General features: G+C 44.7%; 1 protein-coding gene across 1 annotated transcript in view; it reads left to right on the forward strand.

Annotated features, from left to right (window-relative positions):
- The window catches only part of HOOK1 (hook microtubule tethering protein 1), a 905,468-nt gene that overhangs the window by 442,781 nt on the left and 439,172 nt on the right, over positions 1-23,515 (forward strand). Inside the window, exon 10 of the mRNA XM_086953035.1 lies at positions 20,425-20,565. Within this exon, the coding sequence (XP_086809161.1) occupies positions 20,425-20,565 (141 nt within the window). The remainder of the gene's footprint in view (positions 1-20,424; positions 20,566-23,515) is intronic.

Consider the following 23,515-nt stretch of genomic DNA (forward strand, 5'->3'; position numbering starts at 1 on the left):
GTGGGGACAGAATTTCTCAGCAGAATGCAGTAGTTTCCACGCAAGTGGCAATTCAATTGATATGTTCTAGTAGTCCATTGAGAAAAACTGGGTCTGTTCACAAATACATTTTTATGGTATGTAAAACAACATCCGGTGCTTGGAATTTGCATCCCAGTAAGTCTTGGAGGTTAAGTCTTTATTACATAGTCTGTTTTGATCAGTGATACCTATGTATCTATTTCTGCTATATCCCCATATTCAGTGATTTTTTAAATATATTGTGCTATCCCTGTTTTGGGCTTCTCAAACGTCATGATACTGAACTGATGATGAGATGAGGAGAACCTATTTTTTGACTCACAGGATTCTAATGGCCTTGACACATCTCCTGCCTTTGACCATGTGATGAAATGGGATGAATTATACGGTGTGGTTGTGCGACCTTACCTTGTAATTCACTTACCAACCCCCTAAGGACCAATAGGTGTTGTTTGTGAACCCCTTAGCTTAACCCTGGGTAGCTGTGACTCTGACCAAAAAGGAACATGTATAAATCATTTAAACAACACTAAAACAATTAGAGAATAAATACATGAGACACTCAAGAAATCAAACAAAAATGCATAAAAATAGATTGCATTTATATGTAATTTTAGACACCAGAACAATACACCAGAGGATCCCTGGAGATACAGCATTTATAGGGTACAGTAAATATGCAGTTTTGTACATGAACAAACATTGGCAAATTCAACGAATTTGCCACTTTAAAACTTATTCAAGAAAATCTTTGACAAGTATCAATGCGGTTTCTTTTACTTACTTTATATGATGAACTGCGGCAGGGAGCCAGTCAGGGGGCCAGCAATACCCTCAGAAAACAGTTACCTTCAGAAAATAAGCAGTCTTTAGTCAGTTCCAGGTGTCCCCTTGCCATAGACTTCTATGGAAGTGGTTCTGATGCAAGGGATACAGGATGCTGAATACACACAAGGAGGCTGTGGATGCAATGCTGTTGACAGGATCGTCCTGCGCTACTCTTTGGTCCACAGGCTTGGTGCGGTGGTCCTGGCCACAAGAGTAATGTCACTCAGAGTCCTCTCGAGCCTGGCAGAAGTTAAGTCGCCCTATATCGCAGTCAGAGTGCAACCCTTCCTTGGGCGGTAACTAGTCTTTGGGAGGAGTAAACTGCACTCCAACAACTCTCCCGAGTCCAGCAGACTCAAGGACAACTTTTGAGTGTCGGGTCCTGGTCCCTGGTGCTGCACAGTGGTGATTTGAATGTCTGGGCTACCAACTTACCTTAACAGGTGGTTTCAGCTTTTTTAGCTAAGTGTTGTGAACAGGAGGTCAGCCAACTGATCCTTGGAGACTCTTGTTTCGACTTGGCTCAGGAGTTGTCTTCTCCATGAGCAAAACCCAAAGACACAGTCCCTTCGCCTTTGTTAGCCACCAGGTTCAGCACGTCAGTCCTGCTCTTCAAGCAGCTCGCTTGGAATGCAGGGAATGCCATGTTTAGTGTGCTTTTCCTGCTATAGGTTGGCTTTGGGGAGTTTTGGGCCACCATCTTTGTCAGTTAGCGGTCTAGTTGCCGCGGAGGGGCATGTCCTGTAGGGACATAAGAGGGGCTGATGTGCGATGCTCTTTCAGGTCTGTTGACTTTCTTCTTTTTGGGGGGAGGAGGGGGACATATTTGCTTTTTCTAGCATTTTAAACTTACCTGAATATTTTGAGCCTACTCTTCAAACGGCTTAGTCGGCATGCAGGGAACGCTGTTTTTGCTGCGTTTGTGCTGCGTTTGTGCCTCTATACTTCTGCTTTGGGTCACCATCTTTGTCAGTTAGCGGTCTAGTTGCCGGGGGTGTGCTGTAGGGACAAAAGAGGGGCTTGTGCGTGGAAACACAGCAGAGATGCGCAGCGGGCGCGCCAAAGTCACACCTAAGGCAAGCCTGTTTGCGCCGGTCCATGCTGGGCATGCACTCAGCGCCAACCATGCTGCTCAAATATCATCTTAGCAGGACCCATGCAGAAGGTATTCCCCTCCAGAGATTTAAGCTCTGAACATTAGTGCTTCATGTTCTGGTCAGTTTCACCTGTCCACCTCAGCCCTGCCCCTTATCTGCCATCTATGTTCCCTCAAACTGTATGGGTTTCAGTAATCCGCTAATGTCTTCTGGCTTAATTGCTCCCTGAAGGCTAGTAACCATCAAGCCAATACGCTAAGTATCCAGACATCATTAATCAATGTCCGATCCCACCACAAAAATGCATTGCACATCTTTGAACCTCTCAGGGATGAACACTTGGATATCCTCTTTCTCACGGAAACTTGGATGATCTATAGCTCAGTGCCGGATATTGCGTTTGCTCTCCCCGTGAGCTATGCAATCGTTCACCATGATACAATGGGTAAGCATCTCTTTCGTCTCAAAACGCTCCTTGAATTTAATTCTTTTGACGTTCCTGAACTCCATGGGGCTGAATCTTTCTGCTTCTTCCTCTCTCCTTTCATCGATGCTCCGGACCTAAAAATGGCAGTTCAAGCACTAGTTATCTCTAGACTGGAATATGGATGTTCCACCCTTACAGGATTACCCAAGATCTCCTTAGAACCTCTAAAAGCCTGCCTCAATGCGGCCGCCAGACTACTCACCGGCACCAGGAAATTTGACCACATCTCCCCACATATAAAAGCGCTGAACTGGCTCCCTCCAGAGGCCAGAATTCAGTTCAAACTGGCATACATTACACACAAGGCTCTATACACAAACTCCCCTGCTTATCTCGCACAGAAACTAGTGGTAGCTGGAGGAAGCAGGAACTCCCGGTTTGCTCGAAACTTCTTACTCCAACCTGCCTTCTTTCAGAAAAAAAGAACCTACAATAGGGCGTTCAACGGAGCAGCACCAAGAATTTGGAACTCTTTCCCACCCGCCATCAGAAGAATCCCTTCTCTAGCACGTTTCAAGAAGGAGGCCAAAGCCTTCCTCGTGGGTAAATTCCTCATCTAAGGCCTGCCCTCAACCTCCACATTGTGCCAGATGAATCTAAGACTATTGCTTCTTCCCCAGATCACCAATTCTCCCCACTGAGAATATGTGTGACCTTTGTTTACTGACTCTAACTGTGATTATAACCATACACCTGTATCACCTTTTTTCCCTATGTTCTCAGCACCCCTGCCCCTCGCCATCCTTTTTGTTGATTTTGTATATTTCTGCACTTTAGACTTTTTGTTTGTTCACCACTGTATACCGCGTAGAACGCTCTGATACCCTCATGGGTAAAGTTTGCACTCTATAAAACACAAAAGTAAATAAATAAATATACCAATGCATTATACTAGGGTCTCCTTGGAAAACGCTGCAGCCCTGCTCCTGCCTAACACTATGAGGAACATTTCTGTTCATGTCCATCTCAAGGAGTTGTATTGGCTTCCCATCCGGGCTAGAGTAAAGTTCAAGGAACTAGCCCACAGAGCTTTCTTTGGACTAGGTCCAAAATATTTAACTAAGAGACTTCCTCACTATCATCTATCCATAACTTTACGCTCTGCTGATGCATTGCTGGCAGTGGTGCCTAAGATGAAGAGGAGTAGATGGGGGGATACCTTCTTCTCTGCACTAGCTGCTGCTGGCAGGAATGCTCTTCCCCTGCACCTTCGGGCTACAATAAATACTGGTTCCTTTAAACACAGCTTGAAAACCAGGCTTTTTAATGGAGCCCTTTAGTTTATGTTCCTCCCCTGTGAGATCAGCAGGCAATGAACCTGTAGCGCCAGGACACTCTATAGAGTAGCTGTGCGCTTTATAAAATCTGCATTTGATATTTGATTTGATTGAAGAACTGGCTGCTGATGATGGGTTCACCTCTAACTGTCATAAGCCATGTCCAGACGATGGCTTACTTTTGTTGTTTTTGGGTATTTCTACACTGTGCTGAAGTCACACCTGATTCCTTCACAATGTCTCCCCATCATTAGACTCATGCTAGACACTGTACTCTTCCAAGCCTTCTCTCCACCACAACAAGTCTGGAACATTTGAGTTATGATTTCAATGTTTCAACCTTTGACCTGGGTCTCAATGGGACTGACTCTTCAGATCCTGTATCCTGCTTCTGGACCACGGTATAGGGAACAAAGGTTCCTAGCTCATTTAGAGTCATCACAATACAGTATAGAACACAATGGAAAGCTATACGTTATGATTTCCTTACCCAGCCGGGCAGGGAAAGGAAATCGTAAGCCCGGCTGGGTAAGGAAATCATAACGTATAGCTTTCCATTGTGTTCTATACTGTATTGTGATTACTCTAAATGAGCTAGGAACCTTTGTTCCCTATAACGTAGTTATACCCATGGTTCTTAGCTATCCTCTGGGTTCCCCTTGTTTCTAAAAAATGCTTCTGGACCACGGCAGGGGCCGCATGCGGGCTCTGCAGTGGTATCTGAAGTCTCAGTGGACTCAGCATCAAGGGAATCTTTCCAATGTCATCCATTTGTCGGAGATGGCTACCAAAGACCTCCAGTGGTGGCTGCTAGACCGAAACTTGACCGTGTACAAATCCCTCTGCCTGCTCCACCCGAGCTAACAGTTGTGATGGGTGCATCGTGTCTAGGTTGGGGAGGTTATCTGGAAAAGGTGGAGATCAGTGGACTCTGGGCTCCTGCAGTAGCTCACTTCCACATCATCTTGCTGGGGTTGTGCGCAATTTACTTGGTACTGAAATCGTTCCTCCTGACCATCAAAGAGGAATGGGTGCAGGTTCTCATAGACAATCTTACCATAATAGTAGCAGTAGTAGTTTGTTTGACCAGTATATGATCCTAAACTTATTAGATTAAAACAAGTACAACACAATATTTACAAGAAGAAAAAAATGCAATACAACACCAGTTTAAAAAACATTGTCTAAAAATCATGGTTATGTAATGCTGTTGTAAAAAACAAGCTCAGTGGACTCATGCTAAAATTCCTATCGAACATTTAGTGCTTTGTTTAGCCAATAAGGTGCTCATGTTTAAAGCAGCTCTCAAAGATTTCGTACTTCAGTGGACTAATACTGCTGCTTGAAACAGCTATCTGGGTGTGTCACATTGTACATAAGGAAGTATTTTACAATATTCTGCAAAATATTTAGTGCTGCCATTTGAACCATTTTAAAACTGTAAGTACTAAAAACATGTAAATTGCCCAGGGTCAGATGCTTTTAAATACATTACAAAAATGATAAACCTTGTGACATCAATACAAGTTTTATCATAGTGTAACCTTGGGAAATACAATGTAGTAGTGCACCAATGAAGGTGGAGTAGGGTTGTGGGTTCTATGCCGGGAGGCCGTGTACCTCGGGAAGTGGTTGAATGGCCAGGGCAACTCTTTGGTGGCACAGATCCTGGCAGGATCTTTAAATGCCAGGGTGAACAAACTCATCCAACATTGCCTAGTAGATCACGAATGGCAGCTGAACTCCGAGGTAGCAGACAGCATCTTCCAAAAAAGGGGTAGAGTCCTGGGGCGAAGTATTCATCACTGCCGAGAACATGAAGTGTTCAAACTTTTGCGTGTTTGAGTTCCCAAGATGACTGTATCTTAGAAACACATTCTCCCTGGTGTGAAGCTTGGGACTCCTATTTGCCTTCCCGCGTCTAGCGGCCAGAGTTCTCAAAAAGATCAGGAAAGACCGATCGAGTTATCCTGGTGGCCCCGGACAGGGCAACAAGAGTGTGGTACCTGGAACTACTGCCCATGGACATCTGACCTCTACCCTAGCTGCCCCTTCAGAAGGACTTCCTGTTGCAGCAGCAGGGCAGGGTCCTCACTTGAACCTACACAACATATACCTCCATATGTGGAGAATGAGCAGTGGCAGCTGAAGTAGTTGGTGCACCTTAGCCGCCAGGCATCCCTGTAACCCAAATTGGATGCTGGGAAAAGTTTGTTTTATGGTGCATCCAGCCGTTTCAGGCGCAGTGAGCTGACATAATGTTATTTGGACTTTTGTTGACGAGCAAGGCATTGAAATGACAACAGTTAAGGGTTACTTATTGGCCCACTCTGCATTTTACACCTACCTGATCAGCCATCATTTATTTAAATAACTTGTCATTCATTTCTTGAAAGGGGTGATTCATGTGTTCCCACCAGCAACTTTTGTAATGCCTCTATGGGAGCTTAATTTATTTCTCACTTACCTTGTGTGACCTGTTTGAAAAAATGCACAGATGTACTCCCTACCTCCTCATGCTGAAAACTATCTTCCCAGAGCCATCAAGTCAGCTCATTGCGTGAGTGAGCTACAGGTGCTGTCTTTCTAGTTGCCATATACACAGGTAGGTTGGTAATTAGGACAAAAGCAGCATTCCTACTAAAGGTCATCACACCTTTTTACATTACATAGGACAGTCTATCACCCTGACACCTTTCTTTGACCCTCCTCCTCCATCTAAAGAGAAACAAAGACTCCATCACCCTCATCCTAAGAGAACCCTGAACTTCTACATCGATTGCACCAATAAAAAGCGAGTGGATGATCAACTATATTTGGGTTTCTCTGGGGTGAAAATGTACTTACTTTTGGTAACGCTGCTTCTGGTGTACACTCTATTTAATCATAGATTCCTCACTGACCCACCTTCCTCTCCATTCTGCAAAATTGACCAATCAAGTCCATTTTAATCATATTCTAAACTTGATATCTGCACACTGGTGGAAGCAAATTTACAATGGCTCAGCGTCTGACAGCAGAGAAAGGGATCAGGAAGAATATGGCATCAGCGTGAGGAGGTGGTGGTTATGTAGGGGACCCTGCATCTCATCTACCAACACACCAGGGAAATTATCTGAAAAATCCCCAAATTCAGTATGGGTATATTCACAAGGAGAGAAATCTAGGGTTAGATGGAATATCTACCAGAAAGAGTGTTTGTTTGTTTTTTGTTCAAAAGGTTTTTTATTAGGTTTTTAACAGACAAAACTGCTGATAAAACAAAAGAAGGGAAACAAATGTCATACAGCGTTGTAGCCAGTAACCTAGGGGGTCATTAGGATAAATCCTTTCGTGAAATGGGACCGAACTCCATTGCTGCAGGGGTCCCGTTGTTGACATTAGGATGCGCCCACCACACTGGTGGGCGCATCCTGCATTCCTGGCATTGCGGCGGCCTGCCGGTGTAATGCCAGGAAGGCATGTCGTGCACTTCCATGCACAACGTGGCAGTCATTAGGATGCATCCTTTCGTGAAATGGGACCGAACTCCATTGCTGCAGGGGTCCCGTTGTTGACATTAGGATGCGCCCACCACACTGGTGGGCGCATCCTGCATTCCTGGCATTGCGGCGGCCTGCCGGTGTAATGCCAGGAAGGCATGTCGTGCACTTCCATGCACAACGTGGCAGGCACCACGCGGTGCCTGCCATGTTGTGCATGGAACTGCAGAGGGGTACCATAAGGACCCCCTCAAGTGCACCCCGACCCCCCAGGGTCCCTGGGGGCCCGCTACAGGCCCCCAATTGCTTGAACTGCCTGCCTTTCAGTGACGGCAACAAAGGCATTTCCTCGCAGACATGCTAATATGGTTGGCGGTGTCTCCCATGATCTCGTACGCCGATGATACGCAAGTAGTGGTGGCCCTCTCCAATGACCATATTCTGGGTGCTTTATGATTCATGGATGGCCTAGCGGCAGTTGCGCCTTGGATGACGGTATACCTCCTGCATCTCAATGCCAACAAATCAGAAGTCCTGCTGATGGGGGAAGTATAAAGGGCTGTGGAGCAAGCACTGGTGGCTGGCTTCTCTGGGGACTGCACCCAACCCTAAGTTGGCAGTAAAAAATGAAGGTATCTGGTTTGACTCCACTCTTGGGTTCCAGGAACACACAAAGAAGATCGCCAGAACTTGCTTTGGACTTCTGCGGGGTCTGAGGCCTCTAATGGGCTTCTTTGATCCTTCTACCCGACAGTTAATAGTCCAGGTGACCATCCTATCTAGATTAGATTATGCCAACTCATTGATGTCAGGCGCCAATAAGGCTGAAGTTACTCGCTTGCTGCGAGTACAGAACGCAGCCGCTCGAGTCCTGCTGAGGCTTCCTAGGACCAGCTCTGCTTCAGGTGCCTTACGGCGCCTTGACTGGCTACCCATGCCCCAAAGGATTTAATTTAAAGCTCTATGCCTTTCGTTCAAGACTCTAAAGCTGTCTCCCCCTAAGATCCTGTCAAATCTGCTAGTTCCCTATGTCCCTACTCGCCAACTATGCTCGTTAAAGCTATCCCTTGCAGCCGTCCCCCGTGTGAAGCGCCTTAGAGCGGGGGGCAAGTCATTTCGTTAGCTAGCCGCTAGACTATGGAATTCCTGTTCAGATCCGGCATTTAGATTGCCTGGTGTTCTTCCGCAAGGCTATCAAGAACTACCTATTCCATACGATCTAGCCCTTGCTTTGGCACTGCTGCAAGCACCGGGACGTCATTTCATTGAGACAGCTGTGCGCTATATAAAATTACCTAACAATAACAATTAGCTGCTTTTCCGCCCGGTCGACTCTGCGACTGGGCGGAATACCGGCGGACAGTCTTTCTGTCCGCCGGTTCCCCTCCCCTCCCCCCCTCCACCCCCCCCCAGCCACATTTTTAAATTTTTAAGCAGGCCGTGGTTTATGGCGGGCAGATCGCCACCGCCATACGGCGGTGGCGATCCGCCTGCCATACTAATGACCCCCTAAGTGTTCAGAAAGTCTCTACTGCAAGGCGAAAACAATATAGAATATACATAGTACTGCAAATATACAAAATAAACCAGAAGGAAAATTATAAAGTGGGACCTCATGCCGTCCAATATTATGAACAGTTTCCAATGTCAAGTATAGGGGGATTACAACCAGAGAATAACACATTTACCGGTGAGAAGCATGTGTATGCGCAAAACTGCTGACAAAACAAAAGAAGGGAAAACAAATGTCATACAGAGTTGTAGCCAGAAACCTAGTGTTCAGAAATTCTCTACTGCAAGGCAAAAACAATATAGAATATACATAGTACTGCAAATATACAATATAAACCAGAAGGAAAATTATAAAGTGGTTCACTGAGGAACCTCAAGCCGTCCAATATTATGAACAGTTTCCAACGGTCGAGTATAGGGGGATTGCAACCAGAGAATAGCACATTTACCGGTGACAAGCATGTGTAGGCGCTTGGATGGCCCATCTTTAAGAGCACAAGGTTACAAAGATATAAATTGGGCACACAGATTATGGGAAAATGGGGGGTTCAGGGAGGTTTAGTCATAAGGAAGTAAGTGTCCAGAGAAGACCATACCCTGTTATTTTGATGTTTCCATTGGGAGTTTGAAGAGAGATATTATCTGCACCTCTTAAGAAAGAGATCCAGTTGAGCCAGGGCTTAATGGAGGAGGCAGCTGTATTTTTCCAGTTGGCTAGTATCGATTTACATGCCGATGTCAGTAAAATGTCCGCTAGAACTCTATCATTCTGTGGTTGGATTTGAGGTTCTAGAAATCCTTGAATCAGTGATAGAACGTCCTTGTTAAGGCAGCCCCACAAATAGTGTAGATGAAGTCAAACCCACTGTCCCAAAAGGAGGAAACCTTGCTGCAGTAGAATGTAACATGACAGAGGTCCCCTGTAGCAGCATTACAGTTCCAACATAGAGGGTTATCTTTAAGAGACATTTTGTGGAGCCTTGACGGAGTCCAAAATGATCTAAGCAGAAGTCAATATTTAGTCTTGGAGAGCGCAGGGGAGATCTTGTGGGAAACGACTGAGTTCCAAATTGGTTCCCATTTATCCGTAGGGATGGTTCAGTGGCTATTCCATTTTTCTAGTACAGCTTTCATGGAGGATGTGGATTTAGGTTATAAGAGGTGACATAACTTAGAAGCTTAGTGGCCTGATTTGTTAAAGGCCATTATTGTCTTTAGGATGGAGGGATCTTTATTAGGGGGGTTTAATTTGGACAGGCTTGCTTTGAGTTTAAGAAAATCATAAAAGCCAATGTCTGAGAGGTTGTAGTGCTGTTCAAATTCTCTGAAGGAGAGAGGGACACTTAAGGAGCCCAGATGACTTGGGAAGTGGATGCTTTTTGATGCCCACGATTTCCAGAATATGGATTGCTCTTTGATTTTGATCTTTGTGTTATTCCATAGCGATCATGTTGGAATGAATGAGAGGGGTTTCTAGAAGTTTATACATTTTTCTCAGAGCTCTTTTTGTAATGGACATTTTGTATTTTCCACAGGTAAGGGGTAATATGCTACTGGATAAAAACACAATAGGGTGAAGTACACCAAGTAATTTTTTTCACCTAGTAGCCAGGAGGGAGTGTAATCAGGGGGTGGGCAAAGCCAAAGAGAGCTTTGTCTGGCTAGGAAGGGGGTTTGGTATTTTTTTTTAATCTGCCAAGTTAACACCGTCTAGGTGGACAGGTAAACGTAATTTCTTCAGAGAAATTCTTGCGCGTTTGTTTTGCCATAGGAATTTTGTTAAAACTTTGTCCAGCTTGTGATGGAACTCCTCCGATAGAACTATGGGTAGCATACTGATCAGATAGTTGACAATTGGTGTGATCATCATTTTGATGGTTTCGATATGACTCCACCAAGTTAAAAGTTGGGATTCCAGCCCTTCAACAGAGTTACTTTTTCATTGTGGCGGAGTGATTCTAACAAGCCCACAATGAATTCTAGACCAAGGTATTTAATGTAGTGGGGTTGCCAAGCTAGATCCGTGAATTTGAACATATCACTAGTACAAAGTTTTTTCAGACCCATGATTTCAGACTTGACGGACACCCGATTCTGGCGCTATATAAGAAACATCATAATAATAATAATAAAACCTGAGGATAAGAGACCATCTGAACGTATTCTAGCTGAAGGGGCAGTATATAAGGCCAGGACCATTCTCGTAAAAGTGTCACCGAGGTTATATTTCAACAGGGTCTCTCGAAGACAGGACCAGGAGACCCTATCGAAGTCTTTTCGGCGTCAAAGGTGATGGCTACAGTGTCCGAGTCTGTTTTTCATGATGACCACCTGAGAGTGATTAATTAAAGAGGGCAGAAGCGGTTCAAGTTTTTTACACAATATTTTAGTGTAGATTTTTGCTTTTATTAATTAAACTAGCTTACCCGTCGCGCGTTGGTGCGATCTCCGAAGAAAGGAAATTCAAGGAAACTCATTATGATAACCTTAAATTTACATTGTGTCATTGTTATTGAAACTTATTAATTTTATTTTTAAAAACATTTCTAAGTGTGGCTTGAGCAGTGCGTCCTCGATTGGCTTCCAATCTTGATTCTGGTTGCTCTCCTGTTTCATTCGCGCGGGCTTGAGCAGTGCGTAATCGATCTGTTTCCAATCTTGATTCTCGTTGCTTGTTTGTTTGAGAAGAATGGGCTTGAGCAGTGCGTACTCGATCGGCTTCCAATCTTGATTCTCGTTGCTCGTTCGTTTGAGAATTATCGGCTTGAGCAGTTTGTATTCGAACAGCTTCCCGTTGCTCGTCTGTTTCTGAAGCTCGTAATGCCTTTTTCTTTTGTGCTTCTGATGTAGATTGACCAATCGATTTCCGTTTGTGGGTCATAACTGTCGACGATGCTCGCAGATTCACTGTCTATTTCAGTATTCGAAAGATTATGAGGGCCCTGGGGGGCCGACGTAAAAAAAAAATTTGACAGAAACCTTCGCGGGAGTGTACTCAACAACTTCCCAAAGTTTCATGGCGATCGGATGAATGGTGTAGTAATGCAGAAAGGACAAACAGACATACTTTCGTTTTTATATATATAGATTGGTTAATAATTTTTCACCAACAAGGTTTCCTTGCCCTCCTTTGGGATAATCACGATAGTGGCCTCGCTTATTGAACTGGTAATGGATCCTGTGTCTGAGAAGTGACGGAATAGGGCAAGGAGAGTAGATGAAAGTGCGGGGCGAATATTTTATAGAACTTAGCATTGAAATCATCTGGACCTAACTCTTTGTTAAGTTTAAGTGAGTCAATAGCACTATTCACCTCCTCCAGTGTTATTGGTGCGCTCCGTAATAGTTTGTCCTGGTCCGAGATAGATGGAAGGACTGATTCTTCAAGGTAATATCAACCTTATAAAGAAGACAGAGTCTTCTTTATAAAGAGAAATGTAGAAATCCTTAAGGATTTAAATTATTTATTATCAGATTTGGAGTGAGGAATGTTGTTCGTGTCTTTGAGTGAGTTAATACCCTTACGGTTCTGTTTGTGTTTCAGGTAAGAGTCCAGAATTTTCCCTGCCTTGTTGGCGTCATTCAGTTGTAAGGATTTGTATATGGTAATCCAGACCCCTACTCTTTCGCTCAGTAATATATTGTATTCGTACTTTTCGTTAGTTAGAATGGACAGTGTTTGTGCATACTTTTTAAGTGCATCCCAGTGTGTAGTAGGAGAAGTCTCCAACACCAAGTTTTCCTTCAGGTAGTTCTTTATCACTGTTTCAATAGTAGTTCTGGAAGCTGTGTCTCTGATAGATTCATCATTGAATCTCCTGATTCGTGTAGAAGCTCTTGCCTTGGTACCCAAGAGGGACAAGGTGATGGCTGAGTGATCTGAAAATAGTCTGGGTAAGATGTCTGTGTGGTCCAGAAGGTGTGTGTGTGTGATCTAGAAATCAACAGGTAGTCGATTCTGGAGTAAGATTTATGGAGGTTGAGTAGAAGGTATAGTCTCTACTGTCTGGATGTTGTAATCTCCATGAGTCAAGGAGGTTGAATCTGTCACAAAGTTTGAGAAATGGTTTATGCGACCTAGAGGAGTGCAGTGCTGAGTTGGACTGCCAGTCTTATGTAAAGTCCATTGGGAGATTGAGATCACCACCTAGGAGTCAGAGAGAATGGGAGTTCCAGAAATCTGTGTTGTCGCTGTTAGGACCGTACACATTTAGAATGTTCCTAGATAATTTTGTGAGGACCCATCTACTCTTCTCGTCTGTGGTGTGAGAGTCCACTAAGAGGCCGGATTTTTTTGCGATTAACGTAATTACCGCACCCCTCTTCTTGATGGCAGGAGAGCAAAGGACATCAGAGAGCCAGCTGTATCCGAATGAGGACACTTCCTTGTTGGATACCTTCGTTTCCTGAAGGAGCAGCACATCTGCTTTGAGTTTGTACAGGTAATTTTCGATTTTCTTCAGCTTAACCGGATGGTTAAGACCCCTAACATTGAGAGAGGCCATTTTCAGACTCATATCAGTGTGTGTGGAAACTCGTGATGAAGATGTCTACTCATGGGAATATATTGTTGGAGTAAGCCATCATCTATGAGAATGAGAAAAGGTCCGGTAAGGATCTCCTGTGGAAACAAGGGCATCTCAAAACAGAGAACCCAGAAGTTAATGAAGGAGGACTGACCAGAGGAACTATGGAAAAGAGGCAATGCTTCTCTGGAGAAATGGATGTGAACCAGAGGCAAAGTGAGGTGTAGAAGAAAGAAGTCACATGACATAACAAGCATAAACAAATTCTAATGTAAATTACGATATAAAATATTAACCCCATCCCAGAAATCTGTGTTGTCGCTGTTAGGACCGTACACATTTAGAATGTTCCTAGATAATTTTGTGAGGACCCATCTACTCTTCTCGTCTGTGGTGTGAGAGTCCACTAAGAGGCCGGATTTTTTTGCGATTAACGTAATTACCGCACCCCTCTTCTTGATGGCAGGAGAGCAAAGGTCATCAGAGAGCCAGCTGTATCCGAATGAGGACACTTCCTTGTTGGATACCTTCGTTTCCTGAAGGAGCAGCACATCTGGCTAGTCCGACCCCTAGATAGCTCCATTCCACTGACTAGCACGCTAAAACACGTGAAAAGAATCAGTCCCTCTCCCTGGTACACACCCGCCCTTACCACTCTTAAAAAACAATGCAAAAAGACAGAACGCTCATGGAGAAAAAACAAGTCAGCAGAAGAGAAAAGCGTCTATCACTGCTCCATGAAAGCTTACAAACGAGCCCTACATGACGCCAAAAGGACTTACTTCGAGGAAAAGATAAAAAACTCCGCCTGCTCATCCAAGGAGACCTTCTCCATTTTTAAAGAACTCCTCCTTGTCCCGGCCCCCCCCCCAAAAACCTATGGATCCCAAAGAAGCCGAGGAAAAATGCGTCAAGTTGGCCTCCTTCTTCGACGAAAAAATTAAAAAAATTCTCTCCTCCCTTCCACCTGCCAACTCCGACGTCTTAGAGAGAGCCAAGGAGCGGACACCCCCCGCTGACAAACCCTTTCTAGAGTCGCTTGGCCCAGTCACAGAAGAAGAAGTAAGAGTCATATTCACCTCAACCAAGAGCGGAGCCCCTAGCGACCCGGTTCCTATACGTTTTGCAAAAAATATCGCACAGACCATAGTTCCTCAACTGACAGCCCTGATCAATATCTCACTGGAACAAGGAGAGGTTCCTTCTAATTGGAAGGAAGCTGTCGTCAAAGCGCTTCTCAAGAAACCGTCGCTTGACCCCACAGACCTCTCCAACTATAGACCTATCTCACTTCTCCCCTGGATAGGTAAAGTCGCCGAAAAACTAGCAAATAAAAAGCTGTCACAGTACCTCGAGTCAAACCATCTTCTCAACGACTCACAGACAGGCTTTAGACCAGGTCAGGGCACAGACACTGCTCTCCTCGTGGCAGTAGAAAGAACCAGGGAAATCATCGACACAGGAGGATCAGTGGCAGTGGTCCTCCTAGACCTTAGTGCGGCCTTTGATACGGTCAGTCACCAGGTTCTAACCCACCGTCTAGGGACTGTTGGGGTTAAGGGCAAAGCCCTGAAGTGGCTTTCGTCCTTTCTCTCCCGACGCTCCTACCAAGTATGGGAAGGCGAAAGCCGCTCCTCCTCCATCCCCCTCCAGTGCGGCCTGCCTCAGGGCTCCTCCCTGAGCCCTACGTTGTTCAACGTTTACATGGCCCCACTGGAGGAACTTGTCTCACCCTTCGGAGTCACTATCGTCAGCTACGCCGACGATACACAACTGGTAGTAACACTCTCCCACCCTAAGCTCTAGCCCTCCAACTTCCACGACTGCCTCTCCAGCGTACACCAGTGGATGAGCGACTCTGCTTTGAAGCTAAATGGCTCCAAGACAGAGATCCTGCTCCTTGGACAAAAAACCACGAACATCCCTTCTAACATCTGGCCCGCCTGCATGGGCGAACCCCCCCCTCCCAAGAAGGAGGTCAAGAGTCTCGGAGTGTGGCTGGAGACTGACCTTACCTTCCGGACCCAGGCCAGAAAGACGGCCGGCACCTGCTACGGTTTACTTAAATCTTGCAGGAAAGTAATTCCACTTCTACCTTTCCAGTCGCGCCTCATGCTGATCCAGGGCTTAATTCTATCTAGGCTGGACTACAGCAATGCCATCTACCTGGGCGCCCCGGAATCCACTCTTCAAACTCTGCAAAAAGCACAAAACGCCGCCGCTCGACTCATAACAAACACCCCGGCCAGATAATCTGCCAAGCCCGCTCTTAGGAAGCTGCACTGGCTCCCGATTAGGGAAAGGGTCACTTTCAAGGCCCTCTGTCTTGCCCACAAGGTTCTTCATAACACCGGCCCTCCCATACTAAACAACTGGATCACCCCTTACAGACCCACGAGAGCGCTCCGCTCGGAGCACGGAAACCTTATCACGATCCCCAAGGTGAAAAAGGCCCGCATAGGTGGCCGTCGCTTCTCGGTAAACACTGGAATCAAGTGGAACGCACTCCCTCTGAACCTCAGAACAGAACCTAACCTCCTCCGGTTCAGAAAAACCCTTAAAACTCTTCTCTTCCCCTAAATTGGCACCTTTCCGGTCCTCTCCCCCTTATGAGTAACAAGGCTTCAGCGCTGGGATACCCTCGCGGTGACTACGCGCTCTACAAAACAAAAACAAACAAAAAAAAAAAATCTGCTTTGAGTTTGTACAGGTAATTTTCGATTTTCTTCAGCTTAACCGGATGGTTAAGACCCCTAACATTGAGAGAGGCCATTTTCAGACTCATATCAGTGTGTGTGGAAACTCGTGATGAAGATGTCTACTCATGGGAATATATTGTTGGAGTAAGCCATCATCTATGAGAATGAGAAAAGGTCCGGTAAGGATCTCCTGTGGAAACAAGGGCATCTCAAAACAGAGAACCCAGAAGTTAATGAAGGAGGACTGACCAGAGGAACTATGGAAAAGAGGCAATGCTTCTCTGGAGAAATGGATGTGAACCAGAGGCAAAGTGAGGTGTAGAAGAAAGAAGTCACATGACAATACAAGCATAAACAAATTCTAATGTAAATTACGATATAAAATATTAACCCCATCCCAAACCCACTGCCTCTCCACCCCTCCCCACCCACCCCAGAACATGTCTGTGAGGCAGGCGACAGTGTTATGGAGCTAGCCCAGCGGTGTACAGCCGGGCTGCTATTTGTGTAACAGCGAAAAGAATCCAACTCCAAGTACTATTTCACAGCTTTTCTAACACTCCAGGAAGGGATTCTAGCTAGGATCCCGGTATTGAGCATGCATACATGTCTATACACAATGATTGTTGTAACGATTGCAGTAGTGCTGTATACTAAACTAGACGTGTGCTAAATAGTACATAACCAAGAAGAGAGGTATACAGCAGCTTAGCGGAACAGTGCGCTAAATATCGCCAAGCAAAAAACAGTCATTGATCCTTCATGGATAACAAGCCTACTCATATTACAATTGTTGACACAGATAGGCGAAATATACCAAAGCACAACAATGCACCAAGCATGAACCCAGAGTCAAGTAATTAACCCCGCCAGAACAAAAGGATATGGATGAAGAAAATGAGGACCATTTGAATCAATAATTGGGCTGGTCAGCGGTGCTGGGTTGATGGAGCGGGGGTGTGTGTCCTTTACAGAACCTCCACTCTTACCCTCACGTTTCAGGAAAGTTTATAAGTCTCTGTAGTCACTGAAGGTGTGGTGTCTTCCATCCACCAGAATTTTGAATTTAGCTGGAGCTATGAATGAGAACTGTATGTTAGAGATTTTCAATCTAGGTTGCAGGGCTAGGAAGCCTTTTCTAGTCTCCATCGTAAATTTTGAATAATCCTGCGAGATGAAGATTTTTTGGCCATTCCATAGAATGTGGTTGTTCCTGCGGACGTAGCTGAGAATTAATTCTGTATGTTGATATCTTAGTGGGCGGCAGACAATCTGACGGATTTGGTTTCTATTTGTATACTTGAAGGAGGGAACACAGTGTGCTCTTTCCAGCTCAAACTCGTTTTTAAAAGAGATTCCTGTCGTTTGTGGGATCCTCGTCACCAAGAAGCTAATACAAGAGTCTGCTGAGTCCTCTGAACCTTCAGGTAGGTTAAAGATGCGCAGGTTCCCTCTGCGATTCCTGTCCTCAAGATAAGAAACTTCTCTTTGAAGGGAATTAGTGGTGGACAAGAGATTGTTTACAACTCTGGATGAAGCAGTAGAGTTGTCTTCCAGGGTGCTGATGAGAGATTCTGCCTCCGATGTTCTGGCGTTGATGCTAGTTATGTCAGATCTGATAGCAGACAGTTCCAGTTGCATCACATCCATGTTGATTTTGGTGGATTTGGCGAGGCATGTACCTCCTCTAACTTTTTAACCCCTCCCCTTCTGATGACGGAACCGCTCCGTCATCAGCTGCGGTGGCGCTGTGCTGATGACGGAGCGGTTCCGTCATGGCCCCCCCGACGCTCCAGCGCGGCGCGAATTTCGCGCCTGCGATGAGCGTTCTACTGAGCGGGCGGGGCCATGACGGAACTGCTCCGTTGTAAGCACAGTGCAACCGATGCTGGTGACGGAGCGGTTCCGTCACCAGCATGCGGCCGCCCCGACCCCTTAAGGATCTTGTCGATAGTGTTATTGAACTCTGTCTTCCCTTTAACTGGGGAGTCAGGCAACGGTGGTTCAGGCTTGGTGCGCTTGTTGCTCGGTTTGGGCTCTTTGTCTGCTATGGTTTTTGTGGCAGGAAGGCTGCTAGTGCGGCGCTGAGTAGATGCCAGTAGATACCAGTTTAAGAGACAGTCAGTGCTATGAATAGGGCAGGGATTAAAGTTGTTGCCCCCTCTAGTACACAGCAGTACACAGCAGATACTGTGCTAGATTGTTGTGGCAACCAGGTGGCACAGTAGAGACCTGAATGGATCCAGCAAGTCTAACAAAGTAGTACACAGCAGAGATTGTGCTAGATTATTGTGGCAACCAGGTGGAACAATAGAGATCAGACAGGATCGAGGAGGTCAAACAAAGAGGGACTTGTAGGTCTAAATGGGCCAGGAGCTCAGATCACTTCACCTCGTGCATGGATGCCATTTTGGGGTCAGGCAGAGCCCTATGAAGCTTCAGTACAACTTCATACCCTATCAATTGATGAATTCCTTGGTATGAATTCCTTGGTAGGGAGTATATTTTCAGATGAGCTGCCCGATGTGCACAGAGGAGCAGCTGTTTGTGTAATTGACTTTCAAGTTTTAGAGATTTGTTTTATTCAAATATGGCCACCATTTTCAGGTCAGGCAAGCCGATAAACAAAGCAGCTCCTTAGAGAGCCTGAGAGAGCCCAGTCCTTCAACATACTTTCCGAGATAGAGCGTTCCTCAGTGAACCACTGGTGGAATGTGGAGCTCTCTGCGGAGCCTTGTGTGGAGAGTTCTTCACTCCCAGTTTAGTTACCACTGCCGATGTTGCGAGGGCCCAGCCGCCATTTTGGAGAGAGGAGACTGGCAACGATTGAGGTCGATGAAAAGAGCCTCATAGAATCTGGAAGTCTTGATCCTGCTCCAGGAACGGGTCTGCGGATGTTCAGGAGTCAGGGACTGAGGCGGATTTCATTGGTGCCAACATGTGTGAATGGTCGCTGTGAAGGACCGCGCGGCGGAGCTGCACAATTAGGGTCCCATGCACCGCGCTGTCCAAGCCACGCCCCCCTACCAAAAGGAGTGTGAACTAAGTTCAGTGACTTTTTCTTCAGAGCCCACCCCGACAATTTCATATCAAACCCCCTTTCATTTCCAATGAGTATAAAACCACCACCAACCAGAGTATCATACCCCCACCAAACGGGTGTTCCACAAGTCAACACAAAGGAAGGGCGCCTCCTTCAGATTGTGGTGAGGGGCCCATGAGTCTCCCATATTTCACAAATATGTGAAGACATTGGGCTAAACGGGTTAGGGGTGCAGGAACCTGTGTTCAGTCCATATAACTACTCCACACCAGGACGTGAACAGCAGCAATGCACTTAAATGCCGGTGGAGTGATTCTTTTTGGAGGAATTTCCAAATGCTGTTGAAGTTATTATCTTTGTTTTGCAGGCAGTACCAACTGTAGGATTTTATATTGCCCATGTACAGCACCAGTACTTTGTTTTTCCTGATGATTAACCCTGGGCGTAGTGGGGCTATGCGGAGGGCCACGGAGTTAAGAACAAACTCTGTGAAACTCTGCGTAGCTCTGCTATGCCACCCGCCTCCTACCCACCCTATTAACAATTGGTTAAAACTTTTAAAAAACGAGTTAAAAGTAAATAAAAACACCTTACCTTAGCTGCCGTGTCCCCGGGCTGCCTTTTCCTCTTCATTGTGCAAGCGCTGGCGCCCACGCATGCATATTTCTTGCAAGAAATGTGCATGCACAGTTTTCATCAAGAACACAATAAAGAGGAAGAGGGCAGCCCTGGGACACCACAGCTAAGGTAATGCTTTTTTATTTACTTTTAACTCGTTTTTTAAAAGTTGTTAATAGGGCGGGTGGGAGGCTGGGCTGGCGAACTCCGCTCCGCCGCGGGGTGTGCGGAGATTAGCCTACTCCGCATTCTCCGCGGAACACGAAGTAGGCAAATCTCAGCACACTCCGCGGTGAAGCGGAGTACTCCACCCACTTTTACTGATGATACCCTTAACCAGCTGTATGCCTTGCCAAGAGTCTCATCTGTAAACACCTACATAGTCTTGCCATTATTGGTGAGCAAATCTCAGGTTGTCTCTAAAAAATATGTACATTATCATTGAAATTTATGTTTCAGCATCTTTATTAGGACATTTTGATTGTCGTCAGATGGCACAGTCATTTATATTTTGTGGAAGTCCAAGCATTGGTTCAAAATGCCATGTGGGTGTATGCTTCCTTTTCTTAAACCATTTATAAGCATTTTGGAATGTATAACGTATTCCCACAGCTCACATATATGAGCCTTCTGATTTTCCAAATGAAAGTGAATGTCTTGCACAGTGCTCTAGAATGTTATTTTGTTGCCATTTTGATAGTTTTGATTGATGGTCATGAAAGGAAAACACTTTGAAAACAAATCCGTCTTGAAACAGTTTGAAACAAAAATCATAATGCTTTCCTGTGTTAAAAAACTATGCTGTTGTTTTGTTCTTTTTTTCTTTCTGTAAAGGCTTGAAGCGGCAAAAGACGATTACCGTGCTCACTGTGAAGAGCTGGAGAAACAACTTATTGAGACACAGCATAGAAACGACGAGTTGGCCAGTTTGGCAGAAGAAACCAGGGCTATGAAAGATGAAATAGATATTCTTAGGTATGACAATTACGTGCCAAAATGTGATCAATACTGAAAGATTGAAAATTACTTTGTTTTCAATATTTTCTGAAAGTTATTGTTGTATTTATTGCCACTTTAAATTGCAGCGGGTGCCATGTTTGTGGTTCTGGTGGCTGCCAAAAAGATTTGGCGTGTTGCACAGTAATAATGGAGAAGAGTCCCCTCCAAGAGAATAGTTTGAAAAAAATCAAACTAAATAGTGTACTTTGCAGAATTATTTTTAAAGAAATTGCCAGCAACGATGAAGTGTTACGGTATTTCTGAATGGACAATCTTTAATAAGACTGAGCATTTCTTTTATTTCAGCAAACAGAAATTCTGTGTATATACATGCCAACAGACCCGGTTCATTTTTTAAAGCTCAAAATGGCTTTATTTTATATTTCCCTATCCTGAAATCACCTCAGTGTTAGTGTAAGTCAATGGGATAAAATAATGCCTACCAATAGTTTTTTCAACATCTCCCTCAAAATGTTAGTATGTATGGTGGAAACAGCGTTTTCACTGGGATCCACTTCTGCTTACCAGGCACTACAAACAAAAGCATGAATAGCAGTTAGTTATTTACAGACAGCTATGAGATGGTCAGCTGCCTACAAGTTGCATGAAGTTTGTGGCACAGCTATTCTAAGTGACAGTGAGCAGCCTATTGGAAGTGCAAAGGAAGGCCCCATTCTAGTAAGTGACAGCAGTCCGATTGCTTAAATAATTTCAAACTTATTATGCACCCTTTTAGCGAATCAAAATAGGTGCTGTCTCATTAGGTTTCACCTACACAGCGTTGGCTCTGTCCTTGTGAAATCCATTGTATTTAATATAGCTTAAAAGGGGCATACACCCCACCCTCACTTCTTATTTGTCCATGTGCTTGCCACTTTACTTTTTCTCCATTTCTATTGGTTGTAGCGTTCTATTTCCTGTTGTTCCTTGTGTTTCTCTGTTATCAGTCTCCCGTGGCCCAAGTACTTATTTTCAAGCGCTTTGGTGGGTGGAACTTCTTTCATTAGGTTAAGGCTGCACAGCATTTGCTGTTTACCTTTACGTATCTTCCTCTGGCTGCACGCATTTTAAACAACTATTTTTTAAATGTAATGTCGTCCTGCCAGCATTAATTTCTTCAGTGCCTGTTTTTTTTTTTTTTTTCTACCAAGTGCATGACCCTCTACGGTTCGTCTTCGTTCCTCATTGTGCTCCCCTTTTCCATCCTCCCACGCACCTCTCTCATGTTGCTCAGGACTCCGTTGTTACTGCTCCCACAAGCCAAGGCAAACATCCTCCTGAGCAGCATTAATTTCATTTGAAGAATGTTTACATGGCTCTCCGTGGAATCAAGTCTGCATTAAAAATGCCGAGGATTAGCCATTAAATCCAATGGCATGCAGGAACCTTCTGGCTTTGGTTGCTCTTTTGGTTTGACATTATGCAGCTTTTAACTGATAACACGAAACATAGTGTGTATCTTTTGAGTAAGATGTTGATGGGGTATCCATCGTGAAAGGCCCGATTTGAGTATTTCCAAACCCTGAGGCCATGCAAAAGTGAATGACAGTGAGTGGAGGTTTATGTGCGTGTACATGTTACCTAAGGCACAGAGGCTGCTTTTGGAAATGTCTAGCTTGAAGAATTGCTTTCACAGCGCGCACTGCTTCGCCTCTCTAATGGTGAACTTCCATGGAGTCTGGTTTAATTTCACAATGACAGATTAAATTAAACATATGCTGTTTATTAGAAAACAGTAAAGTGTACGATTTATTTCACACGTTGGGTTTTTGTAATTACTATAAGTGTGCGCAAAATGCAGATCCATAAATGGTCAGATCATTTAGGAAGTTACATCTACTCAATGACTATCACGTCATCTTTTCAAAGTACTCTTTGTTCCCATTCCCTTTTAAAGAGTAATTAATTGTGTAATTTGAGATTGTTTGAACATCGATAGTGTTATTTGTTTAATCACATTACAAATGAAACACCAAACCGCTCTGTTACACAATGTCGTATGGGTAATGTAATGCGATAGCAGATCTTATATGTTCACTGTGGTGCCTAGGGACAGGACACGTAGAAGCAACGTGCACCTCAGATTTCACAAGTTTCTGCAGTGTTTTGATTTATTCTGGTCTAGCACTCCCCCGGCCTAACACACCCATCCCCATTTTATGTGTTATCAAATTAGGGTATGCTCTCCTCCTGAATCCGGGTCAGGTTTCTCATGCATGGCATTTTATTAGAACTCTGTGTACCTACAGCTAGACGGTTTCTGAGTACCAACGCCATGTTCTCAGTCACATGAACATCTCTGTAGCTTGTTTTTCATGTGCTTGTTAAAACATATTGCACAGCGATGCTAGCTGCTGTACAACATGACCTGAAGTTTTTTTTTAACGAGCTGTGATGCGGCCAGCGTTGACCGCGTCATATAGCTTTTTTTCTTTTTAATTTTAGGTCACAGCAGTGTTCTTCTGTAATGTAAGTGGGGCACTTGTAAAACACTCCAAAACCTTCGGGACGACCTTGCGCTATATAAAAGTGCCTTATAAATTAATTGAATATAAAACCTGTTACAGTGTTGCTATGTAACATGTTTTTTAACTACAACACAACAAGAGCTTGATGGAGGTGCACGCATAAAAGGCACCATAAAGAATATGTTAATCTGTTCTGGGTGGGGAGAACTGGGTGTGAGAATGAGTTTAAAAAAATGCTTATGAACAAGATGCTGATGGTGCACAAAGAGCTTCCATATTAGGTTAATAAAACAGAGATGGGCACACAGAAATAAATATGTAGAACTAAACAGACAAGTGCCTTGTATACAGAGAAAAGCAGAGGCAGTCAGGCATGCAGATATGTTGACAGAGGCACGCAGAACAGTACGAACAGTTCCAGGATACCCTCCTAAGTGATAGTGCGCTTTACAAATCTG

Source organism: Lissotriton vulgaris, chromosome 1_1 (genome assembly GCF_964263255.1).
Source record: "Lissotriton vulgaris chromosome 1_1, aLisVul1.2, whole genome shotgun sequence".
NCBI lineage: Eukaryota > Metazoa > Chordata > Amphibia > Caudata > Salamandridae > Lissotriton > Lissotriton vulgaris.